At 41.2% G+C, this 14,877-nt stretch overlaps 1 protein-coding gene across 3 annotated transcripts in view; it reads left to right on the top strand.

Annotated features, from left to right (window-relative positions):
* The window catches only part of LOC134226108 (xaa-Pro dipeptidase), a 445,683-nt gene that overhangs the window by 258,578 nt on the left and 172,228 nt on the right, over positions 1-14,877 (top strand). The window contains exons 1-2 of one of the 3 annotated variants that reach the window (XM_062706663.1): positions 10,060-10,182; positions 10,303-10,519. In XM_062706663.1, coding sequence (XP_062562647.1) covers positions 10,319-10,519 — 201 coding nt within the window. In that variant the 5' untranslated portion in view covers positions 10,060-10,182; positions 10,303-10,318. The other 2 variants (XM_062706664.1, XM_062706662.1) reach the window with 2 other exon arrangements.

Here is a 14,877-nt window from a genome sequence, read left to right as displayed (position 1 = left end):
GAAGATGTGAGGACATTGTTTCTACAGGTTTTATCGCCTTAGCTGATTTTTAGTCTATAGCTGGAAGCTTCGAATAAAATCGATTTGTCGAGTATCGCGTATTTGTGCGCCCTCATGCAGCATGAAAAGATAAATCTTAAGAGCGAGAAATTTTTGACAACTAAGTAATTGCAAAATATTTTTGCTCATGGGAATATTTTTAAAATACCCCTTCACTCGCTTGAGATCAAAAAGACGACTCTTTCAGCAGCACCCAGGTCTATAGTACATTTTTTTCAGTAGCAGACTTGACATGAGAAATTGTTTTTTTTTGCCATAGCACCTTTCGCCTCAGTTGACGACATGTTTCGGAGCAAGATCGAAATTGCCCCATTTAAATGTTCCTTGGGAGCATTCCGGGTGTCCCAAGAGTGGCCAAACTGTCCAATGACCATTTTTGTAAGAACAGCGAGTATATTCATAACAAATTGTGAAGAAAGAGTCGTCGCGTGTTATATTTCGGAGCAAAATCGAAATTGTCCCCTTTACAGGTTCCTTGGGGGCATTCCGGGCGTCACGAGAGCAGCCAAACTGACCAATGGCCACTTTTATAACAACAGCGAGTATATTCATGAAAAATTGTGAAGAAAGAGCCGTCGCACGACATGTTTCGGAGCAAAATCGAAATTGTCCCCTTTACAGATTCCTTGGGGGCTTCGGAGCAAAATCGAAATTGTCCTCATTACAGGTTCCCTGGGGGCATTTGGAAGCTTCCTGGGGATGTCCGTATGGAAGACTTACTTTCGGAAAAATCGCTATGAGACTCGTTATTAGTGTGGCAATTTTTTTTTTTATACTGTTTGATATTGGTTCCATGGAGAAAAATTGAGTAACTGGCGAAATACCCCAAACACCAGGTTGCTGGTACCCCAAGGGAATCTGGAATAATTCCGGAACCATCCAGAAATTCCGAAAAACTCAGTGTGCAGCCAAAACTAGAATAAAAATTGGACCTTGTGTCAAAATTTCATCAAGATTGGACAAAAAATAAAAAAGTTTTGTTTTGTAGTTTTGTAAATCAAAAATCGCTTTCTCAAAGAGCTTGGCCTTTTGGGTGTTAATTGCTATGCGGGTTTAGTTTTTTGGTGAAAAATATTCCCTTTGGAAAAACGACCATTTTTTATCGAAAAAGTCCATTTTCTCCTAAAGTAAACAACTTTATAACCATATTAACTACTTGGTATAAAGTACTAATTGAGTAGAAAAAGCGTGCAAAATTTAAACAAAATTGGTCAGTCATTGCCCAAGTTATTGCATTTTTTTGGTTTTGGCGATTTTTGAACAATAATTTTTGAAGGGCCGTTTTACCCCACTTCCCCTCAATGAAAAAATCTGAATTCTCTTAGATTTATGAACAAACCCTAAAAATTCCACCCAAATCGGAGAACATCGTTGCAACCTCCCTTGGAAAGGGGGTCGCGCTTCTCGCAAACTGGCTCCTAATGTAGTGAAACAAGGCTGCTATTTGCCCTATGTTTCGACACGTGGATTGTTTCTTCCTCAAGGAGAAAAGACTGTCGTTTTGTGTCATTTGAAATTTTTGTGAATCTATTTACTTGCTGGCAGTTGCGCTACTTTACTTGTATCACTCCCTTCCTTTCCTGAATTTTCTATTAGTAACCCTTGAAGGGTAAAAAACATACTCGTTTAACTAAGTCAAAGACTGAGTAGATGTTTTTTTTCTTAAAATATCAAAAAATAATCGCCACACAAACAATGGAATTATTTTAAAAATCCTAAGGAAATTTTGGATGGAATTTCTAAAGGAATTCGTGAAGAGATCCACGGAGGAAATCCCAGAATAATTTTTGAAGGAATTCTTGAAGGAATATTTAAAGGAATTTTCGAGGCAAGTACTGGAGAAAGTTAAGAGTGTAAGAAATTTCAAAGCAAGTATTTGAGAAAGTTAAGAATGTTAGAAATTCCTTCAGGAATTCTTTCTGAAATTATTTTCGGAGTTTATTCGAACATTTCTTTGGGAATTTATTTGGAACTTCCTATTTTGTCATTTTGTCATAGAATTTTCGGAAGAATTCCTAGGGAAAATTTCGAAGAAATTACTTGAAAATTTCCGATGGAATTGAATTTCCAAAGGAAAGAATTTCTGACGGAATTTCCTGATGGATTCGGGAAATAATTTCCAGAATAAGGTATTCCAAAAAGAAATCCTTAGAATAAAAATTTCAAAGAACTTCCTAATGTTTTTATGAAGGAATTTCTAAAGCAATTTCTAAATGAACTTCCGGAAGAATTCCTTGAGAAATTACTTAAGGTTTTTCTAAATTAATTTCCGATCAAATTTCCGGAGAAGTAATTTCTTGGATGTGTTTCAGTATCAATAAATTTCTAGAGGAATTACTAATAGAAATGCTGAAAAGTTTGAAAAAATGCATAAAGTAACCCAAGCAAGGATTTTAGCATTCCATGTTATCAAATCTTCAAAGTTTCAGAATTATTGTGACATTCTGACACATGACAATATTATTGTTTAACGTTTAATATCATTTTCTCTTTAACCTTTCAATATTATTTATACCTTTTTTTCAAAAAATAATAAAAATCATCTACACCATGTATAATATAAACCCATGAAAGGTGCGTCAAAATGTTATGTGTTCAACGTATTTTTAGAATCCTGGAAATTTATGGAAAAACCCTGAAAAAAAAAACCTGGAAGAATCCCTGGATTAATCCACCTAAAAGTGAGATAAAATTTTACCTTATCCATCGTAACCAGATATGAGCCTAGTGTCTTCTTCTGTCCGTCAGCGGATGGTATTTCAAGCCACTTTGCCAAAGACACCCCATATCTAAGGCTCATATAGTACGAGATAAATGACGTTTTCTGTGGTAGGTCCCTAAAATAAATTTTTTGAGCATAACTTTTTTTCTAAAAGCAACACTGTGCGATCGTGTTAGTGCTGAGCACGCACGATCGTGTTAGTGCTGAGCAGAAAATCAATCAGCTCGTTCGCGTTGGTGCCAGTGCGCAGTGGCTAAATTCGTGTTTTAAGCGCGTTTATTCAATAGTACCTTTATTATGTGATTTAGCGTAATGGGGTCTTCGAGACATTTTATCAGTAAGTCGACGCGCTTCTTTGGAGGTATTCAGCCATATGATCAATCCCCCTAAAAGTGATATGAAAAAAATATTTTTTCCCACTTTACAACATTGAAGGTATACGTCTTCGCGAGAGTTGTAACAAAAGTTCTCCTGAAAAACTTTGTAGAAGACACCAAGTTCGTAATTTCATTACTTTTGGAGATTTATTTATTTTTCTGACAAGTTTTGAACATGTTCGATGTATGAGCATACAAACATATGGAGACGCATGGTGCATTGGTTCATCAACTCCTGGTGATGTGTGATTGATTTCTACCTTGCATAATAGGAAATGGTTTTTGATGAAACATTCCTTACATTCGCTTACAACTCTACAGTTCGGGTATTAATTTAAATTTCATTACTTGTACTTTGTTATGCCCCTTGTCAAGTAGCAATTAAATTAAATATGACTAAAAAATCTGATAAAACTGTTATAACTTTCTTATTTTTTAGGTTTTCAAGTCACAATAGCCACCAACCGGTGTATTTTACTAGTATCTAAAACTTTCTAGAACATGCAAAAAATGTGAAAATTAAAGGGAAAAAGATATGTTGAAAAAAACATTTTAAGGGGTTGTCTGCGCAAAACGTAAAAAATACATTTAGTCGCTTACCCGAGTGATTTCCCATGGATTACCTTCTCAACTAACCAACTATTCCTATCCTGTGGCGCTCACGGAGACGCAGAGGATTCCTCGGTCTCTTGTATCAATGTCTTTAAAACTAATTTTCCTCTCTTAATGCTAAACTAACTGTGAGGGGGTGGCCGGCATCGTTACCCGAGTAGACGAGAATAGCTCATTAATATCAACGGCAACGACAAATGCTGGGTAATGCGTACCATTGGTACTTCGCGTACCTGAAGAAATAAAATAGACCCCATCTCGCGGTCCTTAACCTCTTACCCGGCATCTCCTATCCCTACCTCCCCGTGGTGCTGGCCGGGATACGAGCAACCTTAGGGTAATTAACCCCGGTGGGAACTATGGTCGTATGCTGACAGGGAAGAGGGGGGGGGGGGGGCTTTGCTCATCTCCGGAGGTGAAAATCTTACTGAGCGTCTGTTGTCCATGTCAGGATAGGCTCACAACAGCGTGAAATTTAGGGGGTTTAGTGTCAGGCCCTGCAAGCCAGCCTTTAAAAAAACATAAGCAACGAACAATCAATAAGAAAGTACGGACCGGAACCATCAGCGAAGACCACTGCGACGAAAAGGGACTAGCGATTGGAAACTCGGTTCGTGGAACTGCAAATCTCTCAACTTCATCGGGAGCACACGCATACTCGCCGATGTGCTCAAGGACCGTGAATTCGGCATCGTAGCGCTGCAGGAGGTTTGTTGGAAGGGGTCAATGGTGCGAACGTTTAGAGGTAATCATACCATCTATCAGAGCTGCGGCAACACACACGAGCTGGGAACAGCTTTCATAGTGATGGGCGATTTGCAAAGGCGCGTGATCGGGTGGTGGCCGATCAATGAGAGAATGTGCAGGTTGAGGATCAAAGGTCTGTTCTTCAACTTCAGCATAATCAACGTCCATAGCCCACACTCCGGAAGCACTGATGATGATAAGGACGCATTCAACGCGCAGCTGGAACGTGAGTACGACAGCTGCCCAAGCCACGACATCAAAATCGTCATAGATTGGAACGCTGAGGTTGGCCAAGAGCCCGAGCAACACAGGTCAGACAAAAATGGTTGCAGCAACTTGATTGTGACTGAATCTGGTCACATAAGAGTTGCAGTAACCTATGTAGAACATGTGTGCTGCTAGGGAGGAGGAGTTTAGACCGACTATTGGAAAGTTCAGCCCTCACCGGCTGACGAACGAAAACGGCCTACGACTAATTGATTTCGCCGCCTCCAAGAATATGGCCATTCGCAGCACCTACTTCCAACACAGCCTCCAGTATCTCCAGGTGTACGGAGATCACCACTCCCGACAGAATCACAAATCGACCACGTTCTGATTGATGGACGGCACTTCTCCGATATTATGGACGTCAGGACATATCGTGGCGCAAACATCGACTCTGACCACTATCTGGTGATGGTTAAACTGCGCCCAAAACTATCCGTCATCAACAATGTGTGGTACCGACGACCGCCGCGGTACGACCTAGAGCGACTGAAGCAACCCGATGTCGCCACTGCATACGCGCAGCATCTCAAGGCAGCGTTGCCAAAAGAGGGTGAGCTCAATGGGGCCCCTCTTGAGGACTGCTGGAATTCTGGAGGAGAAGGACGCAGCGCGGGCAGTCACGCTGCAGCAAGATACCCGGCAGAATGTGGAACGTTTTAGACGAAATCGGAGACAGCAGACCCGCCTTTTTCAGGAGAAGAAACGCCACCTGGAAGAAGCGGAGTACGAGGAGATGGAACAGCTGTGCCGTCCTCAAGAAACACGCAAGTTCTATCGCAGAAGCTCAACGCATCCCGCAAAGGATTCGTAGAGCGAGCCGAAATTTGTCAGGATAAGGATGGGAGCATCCTGACGGACGAACGTGTGGTGATCGAAAGGTGGAAGCAGCACTACGAGGAACATTTGAATGGCGCTGAGAGTAAAGGCAGTGAATGTCAAAGCAGCGGAGGAGATGACTACGTCTGTTCAGCGGACGATGGAAGCCAACCAGTCCCCACCTTGAGGGAAGTTAAGGACGCCATCCAACAGCTAAAGACCAATAAAGTGGCTGGTAAGGATGGTATCGGAGCTGAGCTCGTCAAGATGGCCACGGAAAAGCTGGCCACCTGCCTGCACAAACTGTCAGAATCTGGGAAACTGAACAGCTACCGGAGGAGTGGAAGGAAGGGGTTATATGCCCCATCTACAAGAAAGGCGACAAGCTGGAGTGTGAGAACTTTCGACCGATCACCATCCTTAATGCCGCCTACAAAGTGATATTCCACATCATCTTCAGACGTCTGTCACCATTAGTGACGGCCGCTCGACAACGGACCAGATCTTTACTGTACGGCAAATCCTTCAAAAATGCCGTGAATACCAGGTCCCAACACACCATCTGTTCGTTGATTTCAAGGCAGCATACGACAGTATAGACCGCGTAGAGCTATGTAAGGGGGCAGCAGGGACAGCAGGGACAGCATGGACCATGTCCAAGGGCTTGACGACCCCTCCCCAGCTGTCTGCGAGTCAGGGAGAACTGCCTAGGGCGTGGTGGGATTTAGCAGTGGGCTCTGCTAAAATCCCTCCCAAAAAACCACAAGTGCCCGTAAGCGGACTCTATCAAAGCGACTGTGTGCCGCTTCAAAAGCACAAGCCCAGGGAGTGCCAATTGGCATGTGGAGTGTCCCTACTTTGGTAGGGTAGTGCGTGAGCTGCTTCGGCAGGGAGTGAGTGATCTGTTTGTGCTGAGGCAGGAGTGTCATAGCGCGTCACCGCTATTGTCACCTCGAAGCGCAGCAGAAGTCTGAGTATGGACTGCACATGCTAAGGTAAGAGTGTCGTAGCGTAGTATCGTTGATTGGTCCCTACATACCGCTATCGACACCTCGAGGCATGGCAGTGGAGTGTTAGAGTGAGTTGGGGAGTGTCCCTACTTCGGTAGGGTAGCGCGTGAGCTGCTTCGGCAGGGAGTGAGTGATCTGGTTGTGCTGAGGCAGGAGTGTCATAGCGTGTCGCCGCTATTGTCACCTCGAAGCGCAGCAGAAGTCTGAGTATGGACTGCACATGCTGAGGTAGGAGTCGAGGTATCCCATCGACACCTCGAGGCATTGCAGTGGAGTGTTAGAGTGAGCACCCGAAAAATGGAGCGAATGGTCTTTGGAGAAGCTGCTTCGGCGGCAGGGTAGCAGTGGGTTGTACCCACACACCTACAGTTGTGCACATGTGGTGCATGGGGAGTGTCCCTGCTTCGGCAGGGTAGCGTGTGGTCTGCTTCGGCAGTGGTGTGATTGATCTGCTCGTGCTGAGGCAGGAGTGTCGTAGCGTAATATCTGTAGGCCCAGGCAGTTACCGCTATTGACACCTCGAGGCATGGCAGCGGAGCGCCCGGGAGAGCATCCAAGTAAGACTCAAATGGAGTGAATGGTGTGCGAGCACCCAAGTCAGTCTCGCGTGGGACGAGTGCCTGTGTGAGCGATAATGAGCGAGTACGCTTAGTACTGCCGTCCCCCCAGAAGTAGTACTGCGAGGTAGTTCCTGGGGGAAACGATGGTGGAGCCCAAGGGAGTTTAGTCGGTATTACCGGTATGGTCGAGTCCGACACTCCAGTACACTTCCGTGTGGTAGTTTGGCAACTACAATGCACGTGTACTGGGTTAGTGTGTAAATGCATTCTCCCTTGTAAAAAAAAAAAAAAAAAAGAAGAGCTATGTAAAATTATGGACGAGAACAGTTTTCCTGTGAAGCTTACCAGACTCGTATTTTGTGAAAATTTGTGAATTTTTTGGAAGCACGTTTATTATTTTTAATGGACCAAAAATATTCTTGAAAGGTGTTAAGAATTTTTGAAGTACTAGGGGGAAAGACGGCTTTGGCAGGTTTTGTTCTATCACTGGCAGGGGGTTTTTGTCGACCAAATTTTATTAAATTTGGCCACAATATTCTTTGATATGCAAAGAATGCTTAGGCCAAATTTGAGCCTAGTCAGTCATAAAAAACCCCCCTGCCAATAATACAACAAAACCTGCCAAAGCCGTCATTCCCCCTATATAAATTACCATCCGACAGGTAAATTAGTAAACAAATCTTTATTATATCCAATACGTTTATTTGACAGGTTCAGGCGTATATAACATTTAACGGAGCCGAGGCTCTTTATGATATTCACAATCTATATCAATATTATCAACAGTTAGTAAGTGGAAAGGGACATAGATCAGGATATTAGTGGTAACATAAGGTTAGATTAATTTAAGGACGGACGAGTTTGGAATTTAGGTTTGAGGTATTACTCATCCGGGTCATTAACAGTATGGTGTAGCGTCGTCGTGCTCCCGTTGTGGTTCATCAGGGAGCATCTTCCGAAAGGCCATGGCAGTCATCCTGGGCGCGCGATTTTCATTATCTTTGTTAACGACTTGTGCTGCAAGTTTCAATATTTTGAATTATTCGATCATTGACCGATTGCCTTGGATTTCCCGTGAAAATTCAAATGAGTTTTCTGTGGAAATTCCATAGAATTTTCTGGTTGAAAAACGGATGAATTCACTGTGGAAATTTGTTACGGATTTCCCATAGAAATGGGGAAGAATTTTCCGAGAAATTTGAGAGAGTTTGGGCGTATTCAAATGAATCAGGCTGAATTTCCCGAATTACGATGCATTTTCCGATGAAAATCGGGTAAACTTCTCTATGACATATTGGTGATTTTTTATGTGAATTGGTATGAAATTTGATTGAATTGAATAAATGAAATTCCGGTAGAAACAGGCGAAAATTCCCATTAATACTCGAAAAAAAATTTAAAGAAAATCTCATGGAAACTCGAAAGAATTAGAATGAATTCTTTTTAGAAATTCTACAGTAATTCCCCTGAAAATTCGTAAAAAGCTTCCATGGAAATAAAGTAGTTTTTTTTTTAATTTGTTTGCTTTTCCTGTAGAAACTCGGAAGAAGGAGGAGTTCGAAAAATTTTCCATTGAAAGGATTTCGTGTAAAAATGGCGAAATATTTGCCTTTGAACTTGGGAAGTATTTCATGTGGATCAGAGCGTTTTTTTTTCTAAAATTCGAAATTTAACAAAAGAAAATTACAAACGAAAAAACCTTTTGCAATGACTTTTAATTGCAAATCAAAATGTAGTAATGTAGTTATTTCACAGCAGCTTTTTGTACCACTCTGTCACCCTAACCGTACATTTGTACCAGAACCAAACGAACAAAGGCAATCCACTAAAAAAATTCCGTCAATTAATACCGCATATCCTAACGAAATTAATTGCAGTCTACAGTCCGACAACATTCGTTCCCGTTCGAACTGGTCAAATCCGGTGTCCGAGTCCGGACCAGCACTCTTCCTCGTGTAAAACAGCAGAGTGCTATTTCTAGCGCCAAAACGGACCGTCTATTAGTGACGGAAATTCAGAGCGCCATGCCTATCCGACGGCGTAACGCCGCCACCGCTGCGGCCCGTTTTAGCCGAATCGGTCGAATTGTTCTACGGCAACGGTCCATGTTTGCATCAACAGTCATCAACCATCGCAAGACACTTGGGCTTGTCATTTTCCTGCCCACGGTACTCGATCGGATTCTGTCCCCAGTTCACCGTCGTCAGTTGCACAGAGGAAAAACTATTTTCAGATTTGCTGTAGTTCGGTCTTTTGGTGTTGTCGTCGTCGTCGTAGACCGTGATTGACAAGAAACGATCGTGTGGCGCGTTGAACTCATTTCCAATTCACCAACGGACGCGACGAAATCCCAAAACACGCCGGCTAAAGCGTATGCAGAATTTGAGCCCTGGGTGGGGCAAACATAATCATATTTTGGAGCGATGGAGTCTAACCTTAAATCCAGGTTGAAGAAAAATATATTTGAATTTCGATGGATGATCGTCGTCCCTAGCGCACACCCCTGTTAATGAAAGTCGCACATGCTTACGAACCTACTCGTGTTTCTGTTTACAAGTGGATAATCATGCACTAAATCCCGCTCGCCTCGAACGTGAGAAGCTCTGTTTAGGAAAGATTTGCGTCTACGACTTGGTTTAAATTTATTTTGGTTCAACGTGATTTGTTTTGAACTCATTTCTGCATTATTTCAATGATTTAAAATTTGGATTGCCTTCGTACATTTGAGAGCATCGCTTGCCAACTAAATTCAGAAAACAATTATGACCGATCGAGACGATGATTTATTTGTTGGTTATAATGCCTCGATTGGCTACTGAAATCAGAAAAGACTTTCAGCTGTCATTATAGATTAGGGTATGCGATAGACTATGCAATCACCTGTGGCTGATTACGACCCCCTCTTGTTCTTGTTCAGGCGTTCAATTGATAGCCAGTTGTCGAGTGACGTGGAGGGTACCATTTCGCTTGCGACATTCCTCAGAAACGAACGTTTTCATTAGTGAATCGTTAGTAAACAATCAAAATCTAGTAATAAGTTATCTAAATTAGCTATAAACATTTTCAGTTGATCCAATGACTTCATTCTAATCATTCGGTGTACGCATCGTATCTCAATTTGTTTCCAGATTGTAACCTGCAACAATGGCCGCCAATAAGGGAGCTGCATTCTGGATGGGAGCTCAAACGCTGCCCATTCCAATGTCGATGTTCCGGGAAAATAGAGAGAAAGTTGTTGGTGAGCTGCGTAAAGTTCGCACGTTTGACGGACCGGCACTGATCATACTCCAGGGTGGCGACAACATCAGCCACTATGATACCGATGTGGATTACGTATTTCGACAGGTTAGTGAAAATTGCTGAATATTCAGTTTGTGAACAGTTTCCGTTCGTAAAAAATGTTTTATTTTGAATGATTATTCATGATGTTATGTGTGAGTTGCATCGATATCCTCAGCTACCTACGTAGTTTTCTTTTGAACCAAACATGAACCGAGCGTTACCAGACGCCCCCATATAAGGCGCGACAGGCGGTTTCAATGTCCAATTGCGTCTGTTTACTCACACGTTTTTCGTCACTGAATCTATACGCGGGATAAAATAAAATACCATGGCTAGAGTCCTGTAACCTCCACGGCATATTATTCAACGTTTATCGGTACCCGAGGACACAATACTGCACAACACAAAAAAAAACAAATCTTTCAATTCTGTATAAAATTTTAGTACATACAAATTCTACATGGTTCTAATACAAAAAATGTAAGTTTATTTTCAGCAGTAACCACGCCGGATAACAACAAAATACGACACAAATTGAACATACATTGCCTGTTTTGCGTATGTTATTGATATTAAGAGCATTTTATTAATAATGGAACAGATACCCTATATGCAAAGAAATGTAATTGATTTGTAGCATATCTTCATAACTATCCTTAAATGGATCTGTAATATTGAAAAATTAATTATTGCAATATTTCAGGCGGTTTTGAGGGTTGGGTTATTTTTTATTTTTGCGTGCATAACAATCTTTTTTTTAGCAATTATCATCTGTTCCCGGCTTCTACCCAGCACTCTGTTCAATATTATATTCGCATTTTTTCTACTGACATTCGTATTAGATGGGCAGCCCATTGTCAGTCTGCCATATTTTATAGGATCAGGGTTTGCAGAAATCGGCTCTCAATAGATAACGAATAACGATAAAAGAGAGGCAAAAACTGTTCTGAATCATAACAAGCCATGATAACAAATTTATCAAACTTGTATACAAGTGCGAAAAAACAGAATCGGATAGGCAGTCCCCACAGAAAAATTGTGATTCTCGCTTTGTTTTCGCTCCTTTCGTGTTGGTTACTGCACAACTGTGTAGAACAAGTTAAAATGCATCATCAGAGCCAGTGATCCCTGCATTTGGAGATTTCTAAAAGAAATTTATCATGGGGTATAACATCCCGAAACAGTTCTCTATCATGACAGCTTGCGAAAAAAGTTTCTCGAGGTATGCTACATATCGTATATGTATACAAAGCTGACAAGTGAGAGACTTGTTCGTTCTCTTTAGGATTCAATCCCTGTATATGATTCATATTATTTTCCTCTTGGTACAGTGTTTCAGCGTTTCTATGGCACCCACCATTTTAAAGCACCTCACCGAATATTCTACGCATCACATTTAGCTTGAAAACCACAAAAGCTTCTTGCCCTGGATTTCGTAATTTCCATGCTTGATGTCCGAAAATGGCTATCGGATGAACTAAAGTTTTACATAGAGTGAATTTCATTTCTGTATGTATGTTACGGAAGCTAAGCTTCTGCTACAGGCTTGCCAGTTCCACATTTTATTGATTTCATATCTGCGTGAGGTTCTCATGCTTTTATAAGCAGTAAGCTGGTTACGTACGTTTTAGAGACAATTTGCAACAGCGATACGTCTTTTCAGTTCACGGAAAACATCCCAAGTAATAATTATGGTTTTGAAATGTTTTTGAAGATAGCGATCTACTTTTTAAGAGTGCTATGAAACCATTTTAGGTGCAACGATGTGACATTGTCACACTTCACAAGCATTCCAAGGTAAACAATTTCCTTATTACCTCTTATCACATCTCCTACATATCCTTCTATTTCTATCCCTATCCTATTCCGGCACCGGAAACCGAACCCAACCACCCTCAGCATTGTCTTGCTTTATAGCTGCGCATCTTACCGCTAGGATAAAGAGAGTCCACATTTTATTCAAGGATAATTTTTGAAAAAAAAAAGATTGTAACCCACGCAAAAATACCAAAAAATATATTTACCTACTTCAAAAACAAGCGAATCACAAAAAAAAATGTTTTTTCAACATTTTAGATCCGTTAAAAGATAGGTTCTCCATACAGAAATTCTTCAAATGTGTATATTTTTAATTTTGAATGGAAATTACTATGATTTATCCATTGTTGAGTTATCAATTAATTTTTATACGGTATATTGGAGACAAAACGATATAAATCACTTTTTTCAAAAACTCGCCGATGCAATGCTTTGAAACACCCCGTGCCTAATTTCTAATTACATTGTCTAACTTTCTGTGAAAAAAATTAATGGTACATGATATCCGGGGCCTCTCCGCTGGACACCGGAAGAACAACCCCGCTGCAACAGTTCGTATTCTGATTGTTCACTATGAAACAAACAATTGAAATTCCTCATCATTTTTTATACATTTGACTATCGAAGTGCCCTAAGCCCATAACTATTGATGCGAAATTGTGTCGGGAAAAGGTAAAACTAAGTTTACTATCAAATTTACACGCCTGTTCAATTAAAACAAAAAATATACAGTTATAGACGGGAATCAAACATTGGTGAGCTATGTGAGCGCCACTTGCGCTACCTCTCAGCCATCTCAGCTTCTTGAACGAAGAGAATCCGAAGTAAAACAGATTCTACATTCTGACGTGAATGCTATGTTCACTGCATCAACCCGTCGATTGCTTGAATGTCGGGTGCTTTTGTTGCCGTTTCCATCGCTCGTCACACCGCTTGCTGTGTTTGGGTTTCGAGGGAAGTAAAATTAAGTACCATTCATTAAAACTGTGATGATTGGACTAAAAAAAGATATTTTAGTTACTAGATAAAGATTGTCGCTTCGGTTCCCTTTGTTCTGCTGTCCGAAACATGTTGGGCACCAAGCTGTCAAATCGTATGGATTTTCCTTCTTTGACATTTAGCTCCCCTATCCTCACCAGCAAAAGATGTTCCGGACAGCGAAGACAGCGACAATCTTTATCTAGTAACTACAATATCTTTTGACTAAGACTTTCGTGTGCATCCAAGTTGACGAAGTATTATTACGACATTTACTCCTATTTAGACTTACCCCACATAACATATAGGCATTTTTTCCTTGGAAAGTGGTCCCTCCATGATTTTGGAACGCTAGCGAACCTAGCGGTGGAAGTCAAGCTTTACTGAACAACGTGCATTAGACAGAGCAGCATCGCATGCTTTGCTGTCTCTTTCTTTCCATTTGGATATACGGGAGTGCCGTTCGTCAATTGTTGATACACAAAGAGCCTACTTTGAAATTTGCAGTTTGTTCTATGATGTCTATCTGTTTTGTGCTTACCCTGAATAAATGATTATCACAGTCGACTCTCGAACACGATTTCGAAGTGCGTCAAGGTTATCTAATTTTTCCATACCATATTTATTTTGAAATACCTTATTTTGATTGGCCTTGCATCTGACAGTCAGCAAATTCGATAGTCAACAATAAAAATAGTTTGTTTCCATCATCGCCTCAAAGCGTTTGACAGTGCGAAGTTCGAAAACGAAGTTTAACAATTGTGAAAAGAGCAATATGTCGTGTGATTATGTCACATAATTCAATTACGTCACCTGTAAGATTCATAATTCTTTGATGTAATAAATCTGAACTAATTCTTCTAAGAATTCCGGAAACGATTATATCAGTTGAACTCAAATTTTTTAACAAAACTTCCTAAATGGTGACATCTTCTATCTATATACATAAAAAGGAATTTCTGTCTGTCTGAACCTTATAGACTCCGAAACTACTGAGCCGATCGGCTTGAAAATTTGTATGCAGAGGTTTTTGGGGCCGGGGAAGGTTCCTAAGATGGTTCGAGACCCCTCCTTCTTTTTGAAAGGGGGGCTCCCATACAAATGAAATAGAAATTTCTGCATAACGCGGGAACTAATCAGAGAATAAATCAATTTTAGGCGAAACAAAGTTCGTCGGGTCTGCTAGTTTAGCATAAATCTTTAATTTGTAACCGTTTAATGGCCGGAAAGACTGAAAAACAATATGTTAGTGTTTCGGTTGTGGGCCTAGTAGCCTTTTTTGCTCATATCTTTCTTTCAAATCGATATTATGCAGCGATATTAACACCCTCCATTATCAACGTCAGGACGTATCGTGCGCTAACATCGACTCTGACCACTATCTGGTGATGGTTAAACTGCACCAAAAACTATCCGTCATCAACAATGTTCGGTGCAGACAGTTTCTGAAGGAGAAGGACGCAGCGCGGGCGGTCGCGCTACAGCAAGGTGTCCGGTAGAACGTGGAACGTTATAGACAAAAACGGAGACAGCAGACCCGCCTTTTTCAGGAAAAGAAACGCCGCCTGGAAGAAGCGGAATGCGAGGAGATGGAACAGCTGTGCCGTTCTAAAGAAACACGCAAG

This window comes from Armigeres subalbatus, chromosome 3 (assembly GCF_024139115.2).
Source record: "Armigeres subalbatus isolate Guangzhou_Male chromosome 3, GZ_Asu_2, whole genome shotgun sequence".
In the NCBI taxonomy this organism is placed as follows: domain Eukaryota; kingdom Metazoa; phylum Arthropoda; class Insecta; order Diptera; family Culicidae; genus Armigeres; species Armigeres subalbatus.
This window is presented reverse-complemented; position numbering and strand designations above follow the sequence as displayed.